General features: G+C 35.7%; 1 protein-coding gene across 1 annotated transcript in view; it reads right to left on the bottom strand.

The window, feature by feature from the left end:
* The window catches only part of GPC5 (glypican 5), a 1,202,777-nt gene that overhangs the window by 922,233 nt on the left and 264,525 nt on the right, over window positions 1-16,019 (bottom strand). Inside the window, exon 4 of the mRNA XM_033104955.1 lies at window positions 5,025-5,158. Coding sequence (XP_032960846.1) covers window positions 5,025-5,158 — 134 coding nt within the window. The remainder of the gene's footprint in view (window positions 1-5,024; window positions 5,159-16,019) is intronic.

The raw sequence follows: 16,019 nt of genomic DNA, 5'->3' as shown, positions 1-16,019 counted from the left end.
ATAAAGAAGAATGAACTCTTACTATTTGCAACAATATGGATGGACCTAGAGAACACTGTGCTTAGTGAAATAAGTCAGACAGAGAAAGATAAGTACCATATGATCTCACTTATATGTGGAATCTAAAGAAAAGAATAAATGAACGAACTAATCAGGAACAGCCTCAGGGATACAGAGGAAAAACTGAGGGTTGCAAGATGAGAGGGTGGGTGGGGATGAGGGCGAAAGTGAGGAGATTAGAAAATACAATTGGTGACCACAAGATTGCCATGGGGATACGAAAGTCAGTTTGGGGAATATAATCAATAAAGTTGTAAAGATTTTGTAGGGTATCCAATGGACACTTGTCTTATTAGGGAGACCACTTCAGGGATGGTGTAGGTGTCTATCTGATCACTGCACTGTACACCTGAAGCTGAAGCTGAACAATAATGAATGTCAACTATGATTACATATATTTACAAGAAGTGGAGTACAGCATTAGAAATAGAGACAGTGGAAATGTAATGGCTGTGTGCGATGTCAGAGGGGTAGTAGACTGGGGGATGGGGATTATCACTGTGTGAGGGATATAAATGATAAATGTCTAACTATTACATTGTTTTGTGCACCTGAAACTAATTAAAAAATTAATTTAAAAAAAGTAGAAACTATCTTGTTCTATTGGAGATAAAAAAAGATTTTTTTTAATTTTTATAAAGAGAATACATCTCTCTCTCTATATATATATATATGTATATATATGTATATATATATATATACATATATATACATATATATATATATACATATATATATATACTGATTTTTATGTATCGGTTTGTAATTTATAAAAATGGCATTGTACTATTATTCTCATTCTATTTAATACTTTCTATAATTACGATATTTTAATGTCAGACAACATGTGTTTTTTTCCCCTTCTGACTGCTTCATAATGTTCCAAAATCTTACATTTTACTTTTCCATTTTTCTTGTTATGGATATATAGCTTGCATCTAACCCTCAGCTACCACAAATATTTAAGAATGTCCCTTGTGGATATGAGGAAGATTTTTTTCTAGAATACATGCTAAGAAAGCAGACAGGTGCATAGAGTATACAAATTTTACCAGGTACAGCAAGCTTCTTGCTAGAATGGCTGTACTAGTGTACTATAGGATCGTCCACATAGAAATTCTAATCCTATCAACAGACCAACCATTGGAATGGAGTTCACAAAGGGAGACATAAATAGAATTATAAACATATCTTTGTTCGACTCTATTTATTCAATTTAACTCCAATCAAAATTCAAGAAAAAAGATTATAGGGCCTGCCCGGTGTCTCAGGCGGTTAGAGCTCCATGCTCCTAACTCCAAAGGCTGCCGGTTCGATTCCCACATGGGCCAGTGGGCTCTCAACCACAAGGTTGCCAGTTCAACTCCTCGACTCCCGCAAGGGATGCTGGGCTGCGCCCCCTGCAACTAGCAATGTCAACTGGACCTGGAGCTGAGCTGCGCCCTCCACAACTAAGACTGAAAGGACAACAACTTGAAGCTAAACAGCACCTTCCACAACTAAGATTGAAAGGACAACAACTTGACTTGGATAAAAAGTCTTGGAAATACACACTGTTCCCTAATAAAGTCCTGTTCCCCTTCCCCCCACCCCCAAAAAAAAAAAAAAACTTAAAAAAAAAATAGAAAAATAAAAGAGTTGCTGGAACAAGGAAGGAAGGAAGGGCTCCCAGCCTTCTTTAAAAAAAAAAAAAAAGAAAAAGAAAGAAAAAAGAAAAGATTATAAAATTTATTTGAAAAAATGAATTCCACAAATATCTAAGAGAACGTTGAAAAATAAGAGTAAATAAAATGGCTTACACGATTTTACAGAATTCTTCAAAGCAAAAATAATAGGGGAAAAAAAAGAATATCATATAGCAGGGGAATTGTTAAACTTAGGGCCATTAGCAAAGACATGAAAAATACAGTGGTGGTGATCCTAATACCTCAACATTCACCTCACTTGTTCTGGTCTGTGTAGACTGAGGTGGACTCAGGGAATGGTTGGCTTATCGCAAACTGAGCTGGAGGGTAACTCCAAATACTTTCTCCTTTGTATACAGTGTCCACTAGAGCAAATAAAAACATGTGCTTGCACCTGCCATCCAGCTAACATTTCGGCATATGCATTTTTATCTTTACCAGTCAGTGAGAACAACTAGAAATATTTCACTTTCAGCTGGCAAGAACCCCTTCACTGTTAGACCTCAGGGCACGTCTCACACTCCATGACTGACAGGAGCCTTAATTATCTGAACATCTTACAGATCACCATACTGATAATAACATTTTGATCACATCATCTTAGATGCCTTAGTAGACATGTGCATGCCTCTGGTGGGAAAAAATATTGACATTTCTTGTGTTTGACTAATCAGCAGGGTTTCTAAATATCTAGTAGTCTAGATCTTATATGGATACTCTTCTAATATAAAAGGTAAATTTCTGCACTCAAGATGATCTAGCACTCAGGAAGAGGCACAGTGCTTCTGGGGTTCATTTGCATATTTACAAAATATACTACACACTTGGGTGTGCTGCTCTAACCCATTTGTATAGTAGCCCGAAAGAGCTTTTGTATGACAAACTTTCTGTAGCTTGGTGTTTTGCAAGCTGCTCTGACGTTTAGTCCAGATGACCCAGCTCATCCATTCATTGGTGTCTGACGTACTGGTGGCAAATAAACATACTCTACAGAGACCAAAAAGCCCCATTTGGAGACTCATAGTATAGACATCAAGGATTTTGGAGTAAAGTCATTCTTTTTTTGCTGAGAATTGTCTTATTTGGTTGGTTGATTGGTTGGTTGGTTTACAACTGGATGCTGACAGAAACTACTCATTTGACCATGAGCTTGCAAGTGACTACAACCTGAAGTGTCCGTGATGAACTAAATGCTATATGGTCTGCCATGCTATTAAGATCAGGCTTGCATAGGAATAATATATTATCAAGTGGAAGTGATCTGTTGGAAATCAGTCTCAAGCAGATGCAAAAATCACAAGAAAGATGCATGGAAAGAAGCCCAGACTCACTCAGCACCTACTCCTTCTACACTTCCCCACCTACTGTAACTGAAATGTATGACCTCGTGGGGAATGATCAGTTGATGAAGGATAAATAAAATTCAGGTCTAGTTTATGGCTATGTCTGATATACAGGCATCAGGTAGAAATGTACTGCCACAGCAATTAAGCTCCATTCAGGAATGGAAATTTTAAAAATTATAAAAGTGAAATGCTTAAGTGGGCTCATTTGCAGTATCTCTCTGGTTGTTCACTTTGCATGGCATGAGACAGGCTGGTGATAGGTCCAACCCTGATTCATGGGCAATGGCTAATCGAGAATGGCTGGTCAGGGACACAGCAATAAGGAGTTTGCAAGACTGGTGACAAGAAGGTCTATTCAATGGCCAGAATTGATACATATAAAACTTTCTACTCCTCTGAGAGATTGGCCTATGATGAATCTACCCTGATGTGTGGGCAGTGGCTAACGGGGGCTGGCTGGCTGGTAAGGGACACAGAAATAATGAGTTTGCAAAATTAATGACAAAGCGTTCTATTCAATGTCCAGAATAGATACTTACAAAACTTTCCACTCATATGAGCCCCTCATTCTTCCTGAGCCATTTTGTAATATTTTATCTGCATTGGCTTAGTTTTGCAGGTGAATAAAGCATGTTACGTGCTGGGTTTTGTTTTGGTTTTCCAATAACTGGGTTATTTTGGTAGTGAAACAGACATGACCCTTAAAAACTTAAAATCTCCTTAGCCGGGTTTTATTATAAGAACCACCCTAGCCAAAGTGTATTGCTCAAAGGCAAGAAATGATTGCTGATCACTGTAGATGTTAGAGAAAAAGACCAGCAAAAGCCCAGATCATTATCTCGTCAGATGGGAGAGAATGGGGCAATTAGGAAAGCTTTCCCAAAAACAAACACATTTTTCATTACAGAGAGTAAAGCTATGTAAAATACTGAATTCTCCATAAGGTATTATTAGAAATAATTATTTGAATCAATAACTGAATATGGAATTATCAATTTAAGTTCACTTCGAAACCACACACTTAGAATCTAGTATTTGCCAGGTCATACACTGGTCAACTGAACACGAAACTAAATAAAATTTCCTCCAGTTTTAAGAGTTTTTCAGTTCAAATTGCCAAGTATCAAACAAAGGGACACTAATGAAGGCTTTAATTTAAACTGTGAACTAATGATGGACATACTGGTAAAAATGTGAGTTATAAAAGCAAGCCATTACATGCTTATCATTTTGAATCAACAGATACCCATTTTAAGCATTCCAGGTAAAAGTAAAAACTTCCTTATGAAAACTTCTTTGTATCAACCATTTTTGAAACAAAGGCTTAACCTTCAGTAATACTCATCACATCATTTACATGTATACTTTTTCGGTCGTACATTGTCCCATCCAGTAGCCACTACTAGCTACATGGATTTAGACTAAAATTAATTAAAATTAAATAAAATGAAAAATTCAATCCTCACACTAGCTACATTTTAATTTATTTTATTTTATTGTGGTAAAAATACTTACCATGAGATCTACCCTATTAACACAATTTTTAGTATACATTACAGTATGGTTGGCCATGGGGTGGGGAGATGGGGGTTTCTAATCAATGGGCATAGTTTCAGTTAAGAAAGACGAGTAGGTCCTAGAGATCTACCTGTTCATCATTTAAGTGCACAGTGGTCATATGTGTTTATGCTCTGCCATAGTGTATTATAAAAAATGTTTCTTATCACAGAAAATTGCACTGGTCTCAAAAAGTTGAACCTATCTTCCTAGTTAATGGAATAAGGAGAACCACTGAATTTTAAAGGCAATTAATGTTGATCTTTGGTTTTTTCAATAGGGAATTTTGCTCTGCTTAATTGAATGTATTCTATTCTGTTGTAAAATTAATGGCTTACTTTCTTTTCTCTTTCTGGTTGTAAAACAAATGTCTTACTTTCTTCTGTTGGCAAGAGTCTCTTCTTCGTTTCTTGCAGAGATCTTCATTCCATACTTCTCTTTGCTCTCATCAAAAGAACAACGGGGGCTTTGTGTGGGTGTCCTGCTTGGACGGCCACAAATCTTATTCACCTTTTAAATCGAAAATATTAAAAGACAATTAGAAACCACACTCCAGCCATTCTGAGAATGTAATGTTTACTAGAGAACAAAATAATGACATGTTCTAACTTACCCCTCTATATTAATATTTAAGATATATGTTTGTCAATCTTTCAAACAGGGAAGATCAAATTATTTGTGCAAAATGACAACCAAAATAAATTGATGCTACACACATTTATATAGTTTGTATGTATTCATGTGCAAAATACAAAATAAAAATATGGATGTAAAATCAGAGAACTATGTTAATAAAACACCCTGCTTGTATAAATAAGACTACTTAACTAAAGTGGATATTATTTATGGATTATATTCATATGTATGACTAATCACATACTTCTACTGATTTTTTTTTAATGAAAAAAATTGCTATTGAATATGTGGTCCATTTCTAAATTAGTTCTAAGGTTAGTTTTCTTCTTAAGGTCCTTTCTTAGAAATGACAATGAAAATTTTTATATGAGGATCTCATTTTGTAATAGTTCTATATATTATTCCTCAATGTGGTTTTAATTTCAAGGGTGTTTTTATAATCCTTTTTTTTAAATTATTTATCCAAATAGAAAATCCATTGTTTTTAAAATACATATTTAGCAAAGGTCTTTGTATAATTTACATAATCATCATTGAAAAATTGAGTAATTAATTGGACACATTACTGTGGAAAACATCAAAAAAGACTCATTGATATCTATCTTAAAATTTAAAGAGGCAGAGTAGTATAACTGAAAAATATAAACTATTGCCTGGAAATGAGGAGACTTTGGTTTTTATCCTAATTTTTCCTCCTTAAGTGCTGCGATCTTAAGAAAAGTGACAGAGTGGCGGCCAGATAGCTCAGTTAGTTAGAGCGTGAGCTCTCAACAACAAGGTTGGCGGTTCGATTCCAGCATGGGATGGTGGGCTGCGCCCCCTGCAACTAAAAATTGAAAACAGCAACTGGACTTGGAGCTGAGCTGCACCCTCCACAACTAGATTGAAGGACAACGACTTGGAGCTGATGGGCCCTGGAGAAACACATTGTTCCCCAATATTCCTCAATAACAAAAACAACAACAAAAAAATCACTTAAAAAAAAAAAAAGTGGCAGAATTTCTTTGATCTTGATTCCCTTATAGGTAAAATGAAGAATTTCGAGCAAACTGCGAAAAGTCCTTATGGTTCTAAATTTCTTTGATTTTCCATGCAATGAGCATTAAAACAGTTATGCACCAATTCATTTATTTAACCCATATTTATTTTGCTTCTAATATTTGCAAAGAACATGCATCAGATATGATAAAACATGAGAGACTAAATTTTCCCCTAAAAGAGCTGACAATTTAAAAGAAAAAACAAAATCTTGCCAAACATCAAAATGTAAGGTGTGTGTGTCAAAAAAGTTAGACAGACAAGGTGTTATGGAGATCTAGAAGAAGGTGGGATTTTTTTTCTAGATGGGGGTAATGGGTGAAGAAAGAAATCAGGAGACTACTCCACTGGGATGAGAGTTGGAGCATATGTTGGGCCTGAGTATACTGAGGTTTATTTCCATTCAACCTAATTATAAATATACAAAAATTTATTGCAACCACATTCTGATAGATGCTAGAGATACAAATACATATGAATAAGGTGTAACCAGTGTACACAGTTAAGACTAAAGTCAGACATGTAAAATAGCAGTTGAAATACAATATGACAAGGGCAACCAGAGAAATACATAGAAGACAGTAACACTGTAACACTTAGAAAGAGAGAGATTAACTCTACTTGGGGTGCTCAGGAAAGAGCTTCAGGTGCTCATGTCTAAACAGTAAGTTAAAGGATGAACTAGAGTTTGTCAGGTGGATAAAGGGGAAAATTCCAGGAGAGAGCAGAAATTAAAAGAAGTGTAAAACAACTTATCATGTTCACAGAGAACAAAAAGTATAGAGTAAAAGAAAGTGGTGCAGCAAGAGATGAGACATAAAAATGCCATGCTATACATGGTGATGGAAGTTAACCAGTATTGTGGTGCTCATTCCACAATACATACAAATATTGAGTCATTATGCTGTACACCTGAAACTAATATAATCTTACATGTCAATCATATCCCAATTTTTTTTAAAGCCATAATATGATTTGGATACCAAACTAAATACTTTGCTTCAGCAAATAAAAAGTAGACAAAAGATTCCAATAGGAAAACAGTAGCTTAAGATTTCCACAAGAGAAAATATCTTCATGACAGCAGTATGCAGGGAGGGAGACTAAAGAAGGTCCGTCAGTGGAACAATAGAGAAATGCTGAGCCCAGCCAGTGTCAGAAGGGGTGAAAAGGAAGAAGCAGATATAAGAGGTACACAGGAAGAAGAGATAGTAGTAGTGGAGATTGATTAGATATGTAATGCTGTCAGAACAAAGAATGATGATGACAGCCAGAAGAAAAATCCTGAGAGGTAAGTGCAAGAAAACATGAGGCTGGCATAGAAAATAGATAAAAAATTGATTTGACTGGAAAGAAGGAGACATGAAGGGTAATAGTAAAAGGAAATTAAGTTTGAAGGGTAGGTTGGAGTTAGATATAGGAGGGTTCTAAATGTCAAGGAAGTTTTACTTATTAGACAAAAGCCCCTGATGGCTGTTGAATAGAAACACAAAATACCAGAGCTGATATTTAGCAAATGAATCTGATAAGTTGAATGAGAGAGAGAGAGAGAGAGAGAGAGAGAGAGAGAGAGAGAGAGAGAGAGAGAGAGAGAGAGAACGTCCCATGACAGGCAGGTAGACTGTTAATAGAGCCCTGAAGCAGTCCTAAGGAAAGACATTTGGATTAAGAACTACAGTAGTGACAGTGTCCATGAAGAGAAGGATTCATGAATCACATGCCGAGAGAAAAGAAGTAAAACCAATAGGACTAAATCTAGAACACTGACACCACCAAATGCTGACAAGGCTGTGGAGCAACAGGGACTCACTCTCATTCATTGATGGGGGAAAGCAAATGGTACTGCCACTTTGGAGACAGTTTGGTGGTTTCCTACAAAAAAAAAAAAAGTTCTTACCATATGATCCAGCAATCATACTCCTTGATACTTAGCTAAAGGAGTTGAAAACTTATATCCACACAAAACCCTGCACACAGATGTTTATAGCAGCTTTATGCATAATTGCTAAAGCTTGGAAGCAAAAAAATTGTCCTTCAGTAGGTGAATGAATAAACTGTGGCACGTCCAGAACAACAGAATATGATCCAGTGCTAAACAGAAATGAGCTATCAGCTGTGAAAAGACATACAGAAAACTTAAATATCTATTACTAAGTAAAAGAAGCCAATCTGAAAAAAGCTACACACTGTATGATGCCAACTATACGACATGCTGGATAAGGTGAAACTATGAGGACAGTAAAAAGACCAGTGGTGGCCAGGGGTGGTAGTGGGGAGGGATGCATAGGCAGAGCACAAAAGATTTGTGGGGCAGTGAAACTACTCTGTACGATACTATAATAGCGGATACATGTCACTTTACATTTGTCCAAACCCACAGAATGTACACCACCAAAAGTGAACTGTAAACTTTGGCTGATAATGATGTGTCAATAAAGGTTCATCCATTGTAATAAATGTACCACTCTGGTGGGGGTATTGATAACGGGGGAGACTAGGCATGGGAAATATCTGAAGGTTCAGCTCAATTTTGAAGTGAACCTAACACAGCTCTAAAAACATGAAGTCTATTTTGAAAAAGAAAATAAACAGGGCTTAGCAAATTATTGAAAGTGAGAAGTTAGGGGAGTGTAAGGCCAAAGTGTTAAAAGGTTCAAAGAGAATTTCCAAACACTGAAGCTGAAAAATAGTGACAGTGGACTGTAAATATATTAGCAGGTGCTAAAATATTCATTAAAAAGGAGAAAAGCATCTTCATTGTCAACAACTCCCATAACAGGAACCGAGGCAAGATGATACAGGTTGATGGTGAAAATGTTAAGAGTAAGATTGTTTAGTGATACTACAGGATATTTGGAAATAAAAGAGAAGAGTAAAAGGGAAGCAGACTGCAATCATGACCCAACATGAGTAGCCATAGGCTCTGGACGGGTACGGCACTTCTTTGGATCCCAGGTTTCTCATCTTTGAAACTTGAGAGACTAAAACCACTTTGCAGTTAGGAGGTTAAGGGAAATCTTCTCTCACCCCATCCCTCCCAGGTTGGGCCTAAGACCAAATCTGCTATTAAATGTGTCCTAGGAAGGCAGACTGCAAATACCAGCCTCACAAGATCTGTATTCCCATTATCATCTTTGCAAATTGTTTACAAATACAAACGAAAACTTAGAAGCCATAGACTTAAAAGTTATCTTTTATTGTACCCAAAGATACAAACGTATGTAGCTGATTTCAATAGATACAAATAAATTTCAAAGCCCTTATATTTGTTGACTTGCTGTCAGGAAGCTCTATTTCACACTTTACTGAAAGGAAATGGAAAACCATCTGTGAACAGCAATTAGCCTTGCACCTTAGCTCCCCTGAGGTGAGCCGATTTGGGTGGCACATTTCAATAACTAGCACCTTTTTGCTATTGAAAAACTCCTCACTCTTAAACTTTGACAATTTTTCATCTTTGACTTATACTGCAATTTCCTCCTTATTCTCCTCCCTGGTCTCAACCATTCGTTCTCCTCCGCAATCAGTCTGAAGTGTCTTGGGAAAAAAACTATTTTCCTCCCTAATGCTTATCTACTCCTGCTGTAAATTCCATCTCTGGCTTCCCACTGATTTTCAAGTTCCCATCTCACCTTGAAATGACTCTTTTCGTTGCTCCTAACTCGTACCACTTCTCCCACTCTGATCAAGTATTTGTTTTAGGAACTTGTCACTTAGCACACAAAAGTATAAATTTTTCTTAGAGCCTCCAAGTGTCTGTTCACTCAGTCTTATTCAAATCTTCAAATATTGAAAGCTTTTTGCTAATAATCTCAAAGCTTTTCACTTATAAAGAACTTAAGTTGTTTATTTTCATATGACTCCCATAAGGAGAGCCTCTTTTTCTTTTGCAATGGTCTTTTAAAATCTTTATTAATAATAAATATTGAAAAGAAAAATGTTTAGAGTATTACCAACTGAAAAGCAACAAATATGGAGGTATTATGAATGTTTATTGAACAATATGATTTAGAGAATGAGGCAAAGGTGGACTCTGTATAACCGTGTATGTTACAGTGATTTTAGAATAATAGAACTAAGTCATATAGAAGATATTTGAAACCCCAAAGAGGAAAATATCTTTGATAAGACTGTGTCTAATTAGTGAAAGAATCTACCTACCACTGAATCAATAGTTTCTTCTTTAGGCTTATCAGAGGTCTTCCTATGCATGCATTCATATCTATTGTCAAGGATTCACATTATGTAAGTGTCCTACATAAGTAGAATAATTTGGATTGAAAATGATCTAGATATATGAAGAGGCAATAGAATCCCATTCTTCTCTATGTATGTGGAAGTGGGTGAGAGGAAACATGGTATTTATTCCCTTCAAGATTCCAGGGAATTAATGGCGATAGGGAGAAAGGAGGAACTACAAGGACATTAGACAGGTTAATTTCTGACCTCGTATAGGAAGAAAACCAGAAATGATTTAAGAAAAGAAGTCCTGCCATGATACACATCTCCCAAGTTCCAATTTTGTGAGATAGTAATGGCAGATTTTTCTTTAGTCTACAGAAACTTGGATAACATTGTGGAAAACAATAGTTGATAACTTCCTCTCTATAAACTATCACAACAAAACAATTTGGTATGATCAAATACCTGATTAACAGAATTGGAAAAGCAAAGTTGTGTCAGGTTTCATTATGAATTTTACAATTAATATGTTACATGTTCTTGGATTTATGAATTCTCAATATTTTCTCCCCAAAATTAGTTTCAATATAAAAATACTTTTCATATTACTACTGATTTATAGTCATACCGGAAATCCATGGCTCAAATTAAAACCTTTCTGATCTACATTTATTTTTTTTTTATTTTTTTTTTTTTTAATTTATTGGGGTGACAATTGTTAGTAGAATTACATAGATTTCAGTTGTGCAATTCTGAATCACATCATCCATAAATCACACTGTGTGTTCACCACCCAGAGTCAGCTCCCCTTCCATCACCATACATTTGATCCCCCTCACCCTCATCCCCCACCCTCCAACCCCCTTACGCTCTGGTAACCACCAAATTACGTTCCCCAGATTAATTTTCAATTTATTTTTAAAACTGCATATTAAAATACTTTGAGAATAAGCGATAGTTTGGTATAACAAATATGTTTTAAAAGTTATCAAATTTTAATATCACCTTCTTCAGTGATTTTCACCTGGGAGGTAACTGGATAAATATTGGTTTTAATTATGATATTATAGCTGCACATTGATGGTAATTTTATGTATAACCTTGGCTGGCCACAAGGTGCCCTCATTAAAAATTATTTCTGGGTGTGTCCATGAATGTGTTTTGAGATGAGATTAGCATTTGAATCAGTGGACTCAGTAGACTGTTCATGACTGGGCATCATCTAATCCACTTAGGTCCTGAACAGAACGAAAGATAGAGGAAAGAGGAATTCTCCCATTTTCGCCTAGCTTGACCTGGGACAGATCATCTCATCGTTTCCTGCCCTCAGGATGGGATCATTCCATTAACCGCCCCCCCCACACTGGTTCTCAGGCCTTAGGACTCATACTGACTCACACACTGGCTCTCCTGGGTCTCCAGCTCACACATAACAGATCATGGGACTTTCCAGCCTCCATAACCACGTGAGCCAATTCCTCATAACACATTTTTTATATATCTATATCAATACAGACACAGATACATAGATAAATTCATATCCTATTAATTCTGTTTTGCTAGAGAACTCTGACTAAGACAATGCCAAAATCAGGCTTATTGCTAAAATCATAGTCTTTTTTTGTAGCATAATTCTGCTCTGATACATGCAATTAGGTGACTATCATTATATGCAATTAATAAATGGAGGAAGCAGATATATAAAACTCTTAAAAACAAAAATCCTGTTTAATTTCCCTTAATTATCAAATATATTTATTTCCTACATATGTCACCGTATTCTGACTAAGGAGGTATAATTTTTTCATTCTAGAATTATATATCATAGTGTCCCCCTATATCATATTATTTATGAACTCAACCTTTGAATCAGGTAATTTCCACCCAAAACATGATGCTAGTATATTTTTCAACATAATGCAACATCTACTTCAATGAAAGTATAAAAACATTCTGAATATTGATAAAGTTTTAAACAAATGAATTAAACAAATAATAATTAAACAGTATTCATTAAACAAAAGTAATAATATAATAAAGTTATATGATCAGAGATGAAAGCCAGCAAAATTGAACTGAAAGGAACCACGACAAAATACATTCTATTTTCCTGAAAATTTCCGTAAGTATGCCAGATGTTTTCCCATCCAAAGTTACTGTGAGGGTAAAAAATCAAATTCATGATGATCGGAAATTTGGCATAGTGATATTATATTATTAGAAAATCTTTTGCTAAGTTTGCATTAATGGAAATGAAAAAATATGTGACCTCAGAATATCACATCCTAAATCTATGGAATAACCACTATCCAAATAACACACATGGTAGTTAGAAGTTCAGGTACAAATAATTCCATAAGCCAGCTAAGGAAAAAATATAAAAGTTATAACCATAACAGCACTCTTAAAACACTAGAACATTCGTGTATTCCGACAAGGAATATTTATAGTAAGTTATAAATTATTAAGGTTCTATGAGGCACTGCCTTTAAATGTAAATTATCCATAAGGAGAATTTGTATAAGGTGCCCAGTTCCTGAGAAAAAGCAAATAAAACAAAGTCAAAGTTGAATAAGGGAGAAAACACCTAATGTCTCCACTAGGGAATGGCTAAAAATATGTGTACTCTGTATCTAGTAAAGAGTAAATAAGGCCCTTTTTAAAAAGTGTTTACTTAGAGCCACAGACTATCTGGCCTTGGAAGGTTGGCTTCTCTTAATCTTTCCTTTTCATTTTCCAGAAGTTGCCTCTCAATATGGATTTCTGTAGCTTTCATCATTAAGGTTGCCACTCTAACTCATTTTATATTTAAAATCAAAAGAGAAGACACACGAAGAAAGAGAAGGGGGAGGAGAGGCAGCACTGGTAAAGCAGAACAATATTTCTGCAATCTTGTATTTGACCCACTGTGAGAAAGATCTTAATTCTGCATCGCTATTTTTGTACACATGTAAATTAAACCACCAGAGGGAGCTTCTGCATTTCCATCCCATTGATAATCATTAATTAAACTTATTATATGGGTCCATTTAAAATTTAGTTCAGGACTCTGGAAGAAAAATCCAACTTGTAAGCCTAAGTGAAAAACGCTTAGATACATGAAATCTTCATAAAAATCCAGTTTTTTAAAATGTAAAACTACTAGACTGATGCTACAGCTCCAATGTGGTCAAATGAAGAAAGGAAAAGCAACCTAGAACTGTGGACTAACTTATCCTGAGTTGTCTTGTAGTCAGGAATAGGGAGAGACTGAAAACTGACCAAGATAATCAATAATTTCCCCTCCTTTTCTTTCTGTCCTTTATTCCATCCCTCCCATCTTTTCTCCCTCCCTCCCTTCCCCTCCTTCCTCCTTTCCTCCTTCCTTCCTTCTTTTCCTCCATTCCTCCCTCCCTTTTTCCTTCCTTCCATCCTTTTGTACTTTTTCTTTCTTCCATCTTATCTTCCTTATTTCCAGTTATAGGGACACATTAGTTTAGAAAGTTCCCAGGACTGAAAGTTAAATATGTGATTTAGTCCTTGTTTAGTGATAGATTGCAATGTCAATTAATAAACTGAGCACCCATTATGTCCTACTGGTAGGACATTATTCTAAGATCTAGGAATATAGCAATGAACCTGCTCTCAAGATACTTACATTCTATCAGGAGAAACTAAAACTAGAACATTAAATAGATGACTTTATGTCTTGATGGATGTTATTCAGTTTGAAAAAGGGTAACTGTTAGAATAATGGAATGAAATGAGCAGTTCTTGAGGATGTATTCACTACAAGTGAAGGAACCAGTGGATTCAAGAATGACTTCTGGTATTTTTTGGCTGAAGCAAATGGGAAAATATAAGTGTCATTATGTGAGATAGAGAAGAATAGATTTGGGGGAAAAAATAAAATTCTCTTCGAAAATGTTTGGCTTTCTATGACTATTATCCATCCAAGAGGAGCTGTCCAATACACTGTAAGTTATATGAGCTGAAAACTCAAGGGCAAGGTCAGGCAAGATATGTAAATGTGGTTGTCAATCACAAGTACTTAGAGTGAGTGTAGATGGAGGAGAGCTGTGCAGATCAATCCCTGGGGCTCTCTGACATTTACTGATGAAGACAAAGAGAAGTTCAAAAAGATTGTGAAAAGTCTTCAGAGAAGTAAAAGGAATCCCATTAGAGTAGGCTCTCTCAAAATACAAATGAAGAAGGTGTTTTAAAATAAATAAATAAATACATACATACATACATACATACATACATACATAAAAGGAAATGGTCAACTCTGTCCATAGTGACTGAGTCTTGTAAAATAAGGATAAAAGTTAACCATTAGACCTTACAAGAAATAAGACTTCTGAAAAGTATAGTTTATATGAAGAAGTGTGGCAAAGCATAGTGATTGGTGGGAGTACAAGAGATAAAAATAAGGAAGCAGAAACTGTGAAAATACACAAATTTTTCACGAGTTTTGTAGTAAAAGAGAGCAGATTTATGGGACAGAGCCTAGAAAAGGCATAGACTGAAGTAAGTTTCTGTTGCTTTGTTTTGTTGTTTTGTTTTGTTTTAGGACAGTAGCTGTTACAACATGATCACATGTTTAATGGTGGAGACCCTGTTTCAGATCATTTGATTCAAGAGAGTTCTATTTCAAAACAAGTGAGGTATTTTTCAAAGCATGTGAGTACAACCAGAGAGACATGTCATTTAAACAAATAACCTGACTTTGGAATGCCTTTAGTTCTGCAATTATTCGTGGCAGATGAGAATTGTATTCACATGCATTGGAGATGCTAGATAATAATAAGGAGACAGAAATAAAGCACACACACACAAAAAAAAATGGGGGAGGAAAGTAAATATGTTGAACATTTCTATTAAATAACACAAGAGTAAGTGAGCTGGAATGGTAGGAAATGATCACCATAATGTGAGATACGTGAATTGCAGATTTCAGAGAGGGGCTAGCACTGGTGATAGGTGTGGAAAGGCAGGAGTCATTAGAGCGGGGGTCAGATTACAACATACACAGGTTGGACTAATCATTCTTGATAAGCCAAGAGTCTTCGATTCCTCATGGTCCCAATGTAATGGGGAAACAAGGCATAATAGAGTTGATTGTGGCAATCAGACTACACGTATTTAGTGACACAGGATTTGGATGGTTATGGCAGCTTGGAGTATCTGAGGAGGCTGCCCACTCCACCAGGGGCAATTGCCGAACTAGAGCAATTGGCAATTGCAGGGTTTAGGAGAAATTGTACAACCTGACTTTAAGCAAATCATCTGAAAGCTGTGTGCATCTTTTGACTTTGGACAAATGGACAATTTCATTAACATTGTAGCTTCTGGGATTTTATAAAAATCTCTGAATGTAGGGATTTTTTTTTTCTCTTTTAACTATGTAAAGGAAGTTTTTATTCATAATGGCAATAAAATCTAGAACTATGCCAAGTCTCTGATTTCTTATCTTTAAGGAATTTATAATCTAGTTACAGAGGGTGGATTTCCAATGATAAAACAAACAGATAAA

Source organism: Rhinolophus ferrumequinum, chromosome 4 (assembly GCF_004115265.2).
Source record: "Rhinolophus ferrumequinum isolate MPI-CBG mRhiFer1 chromosome 4, mRhiFer1_v1.p, whole genome shotgun sequence".
Lineage (NCBI taxonomy): Eukaryota > Metazoa > Chordata > Mammalia > Chiroptera > Rhinolophidae > Rhinolophus > Rhinolophus ferrumequinum.
This window is presented reverse-complemented; position numbering and strand designations above follow the sequence as displayed.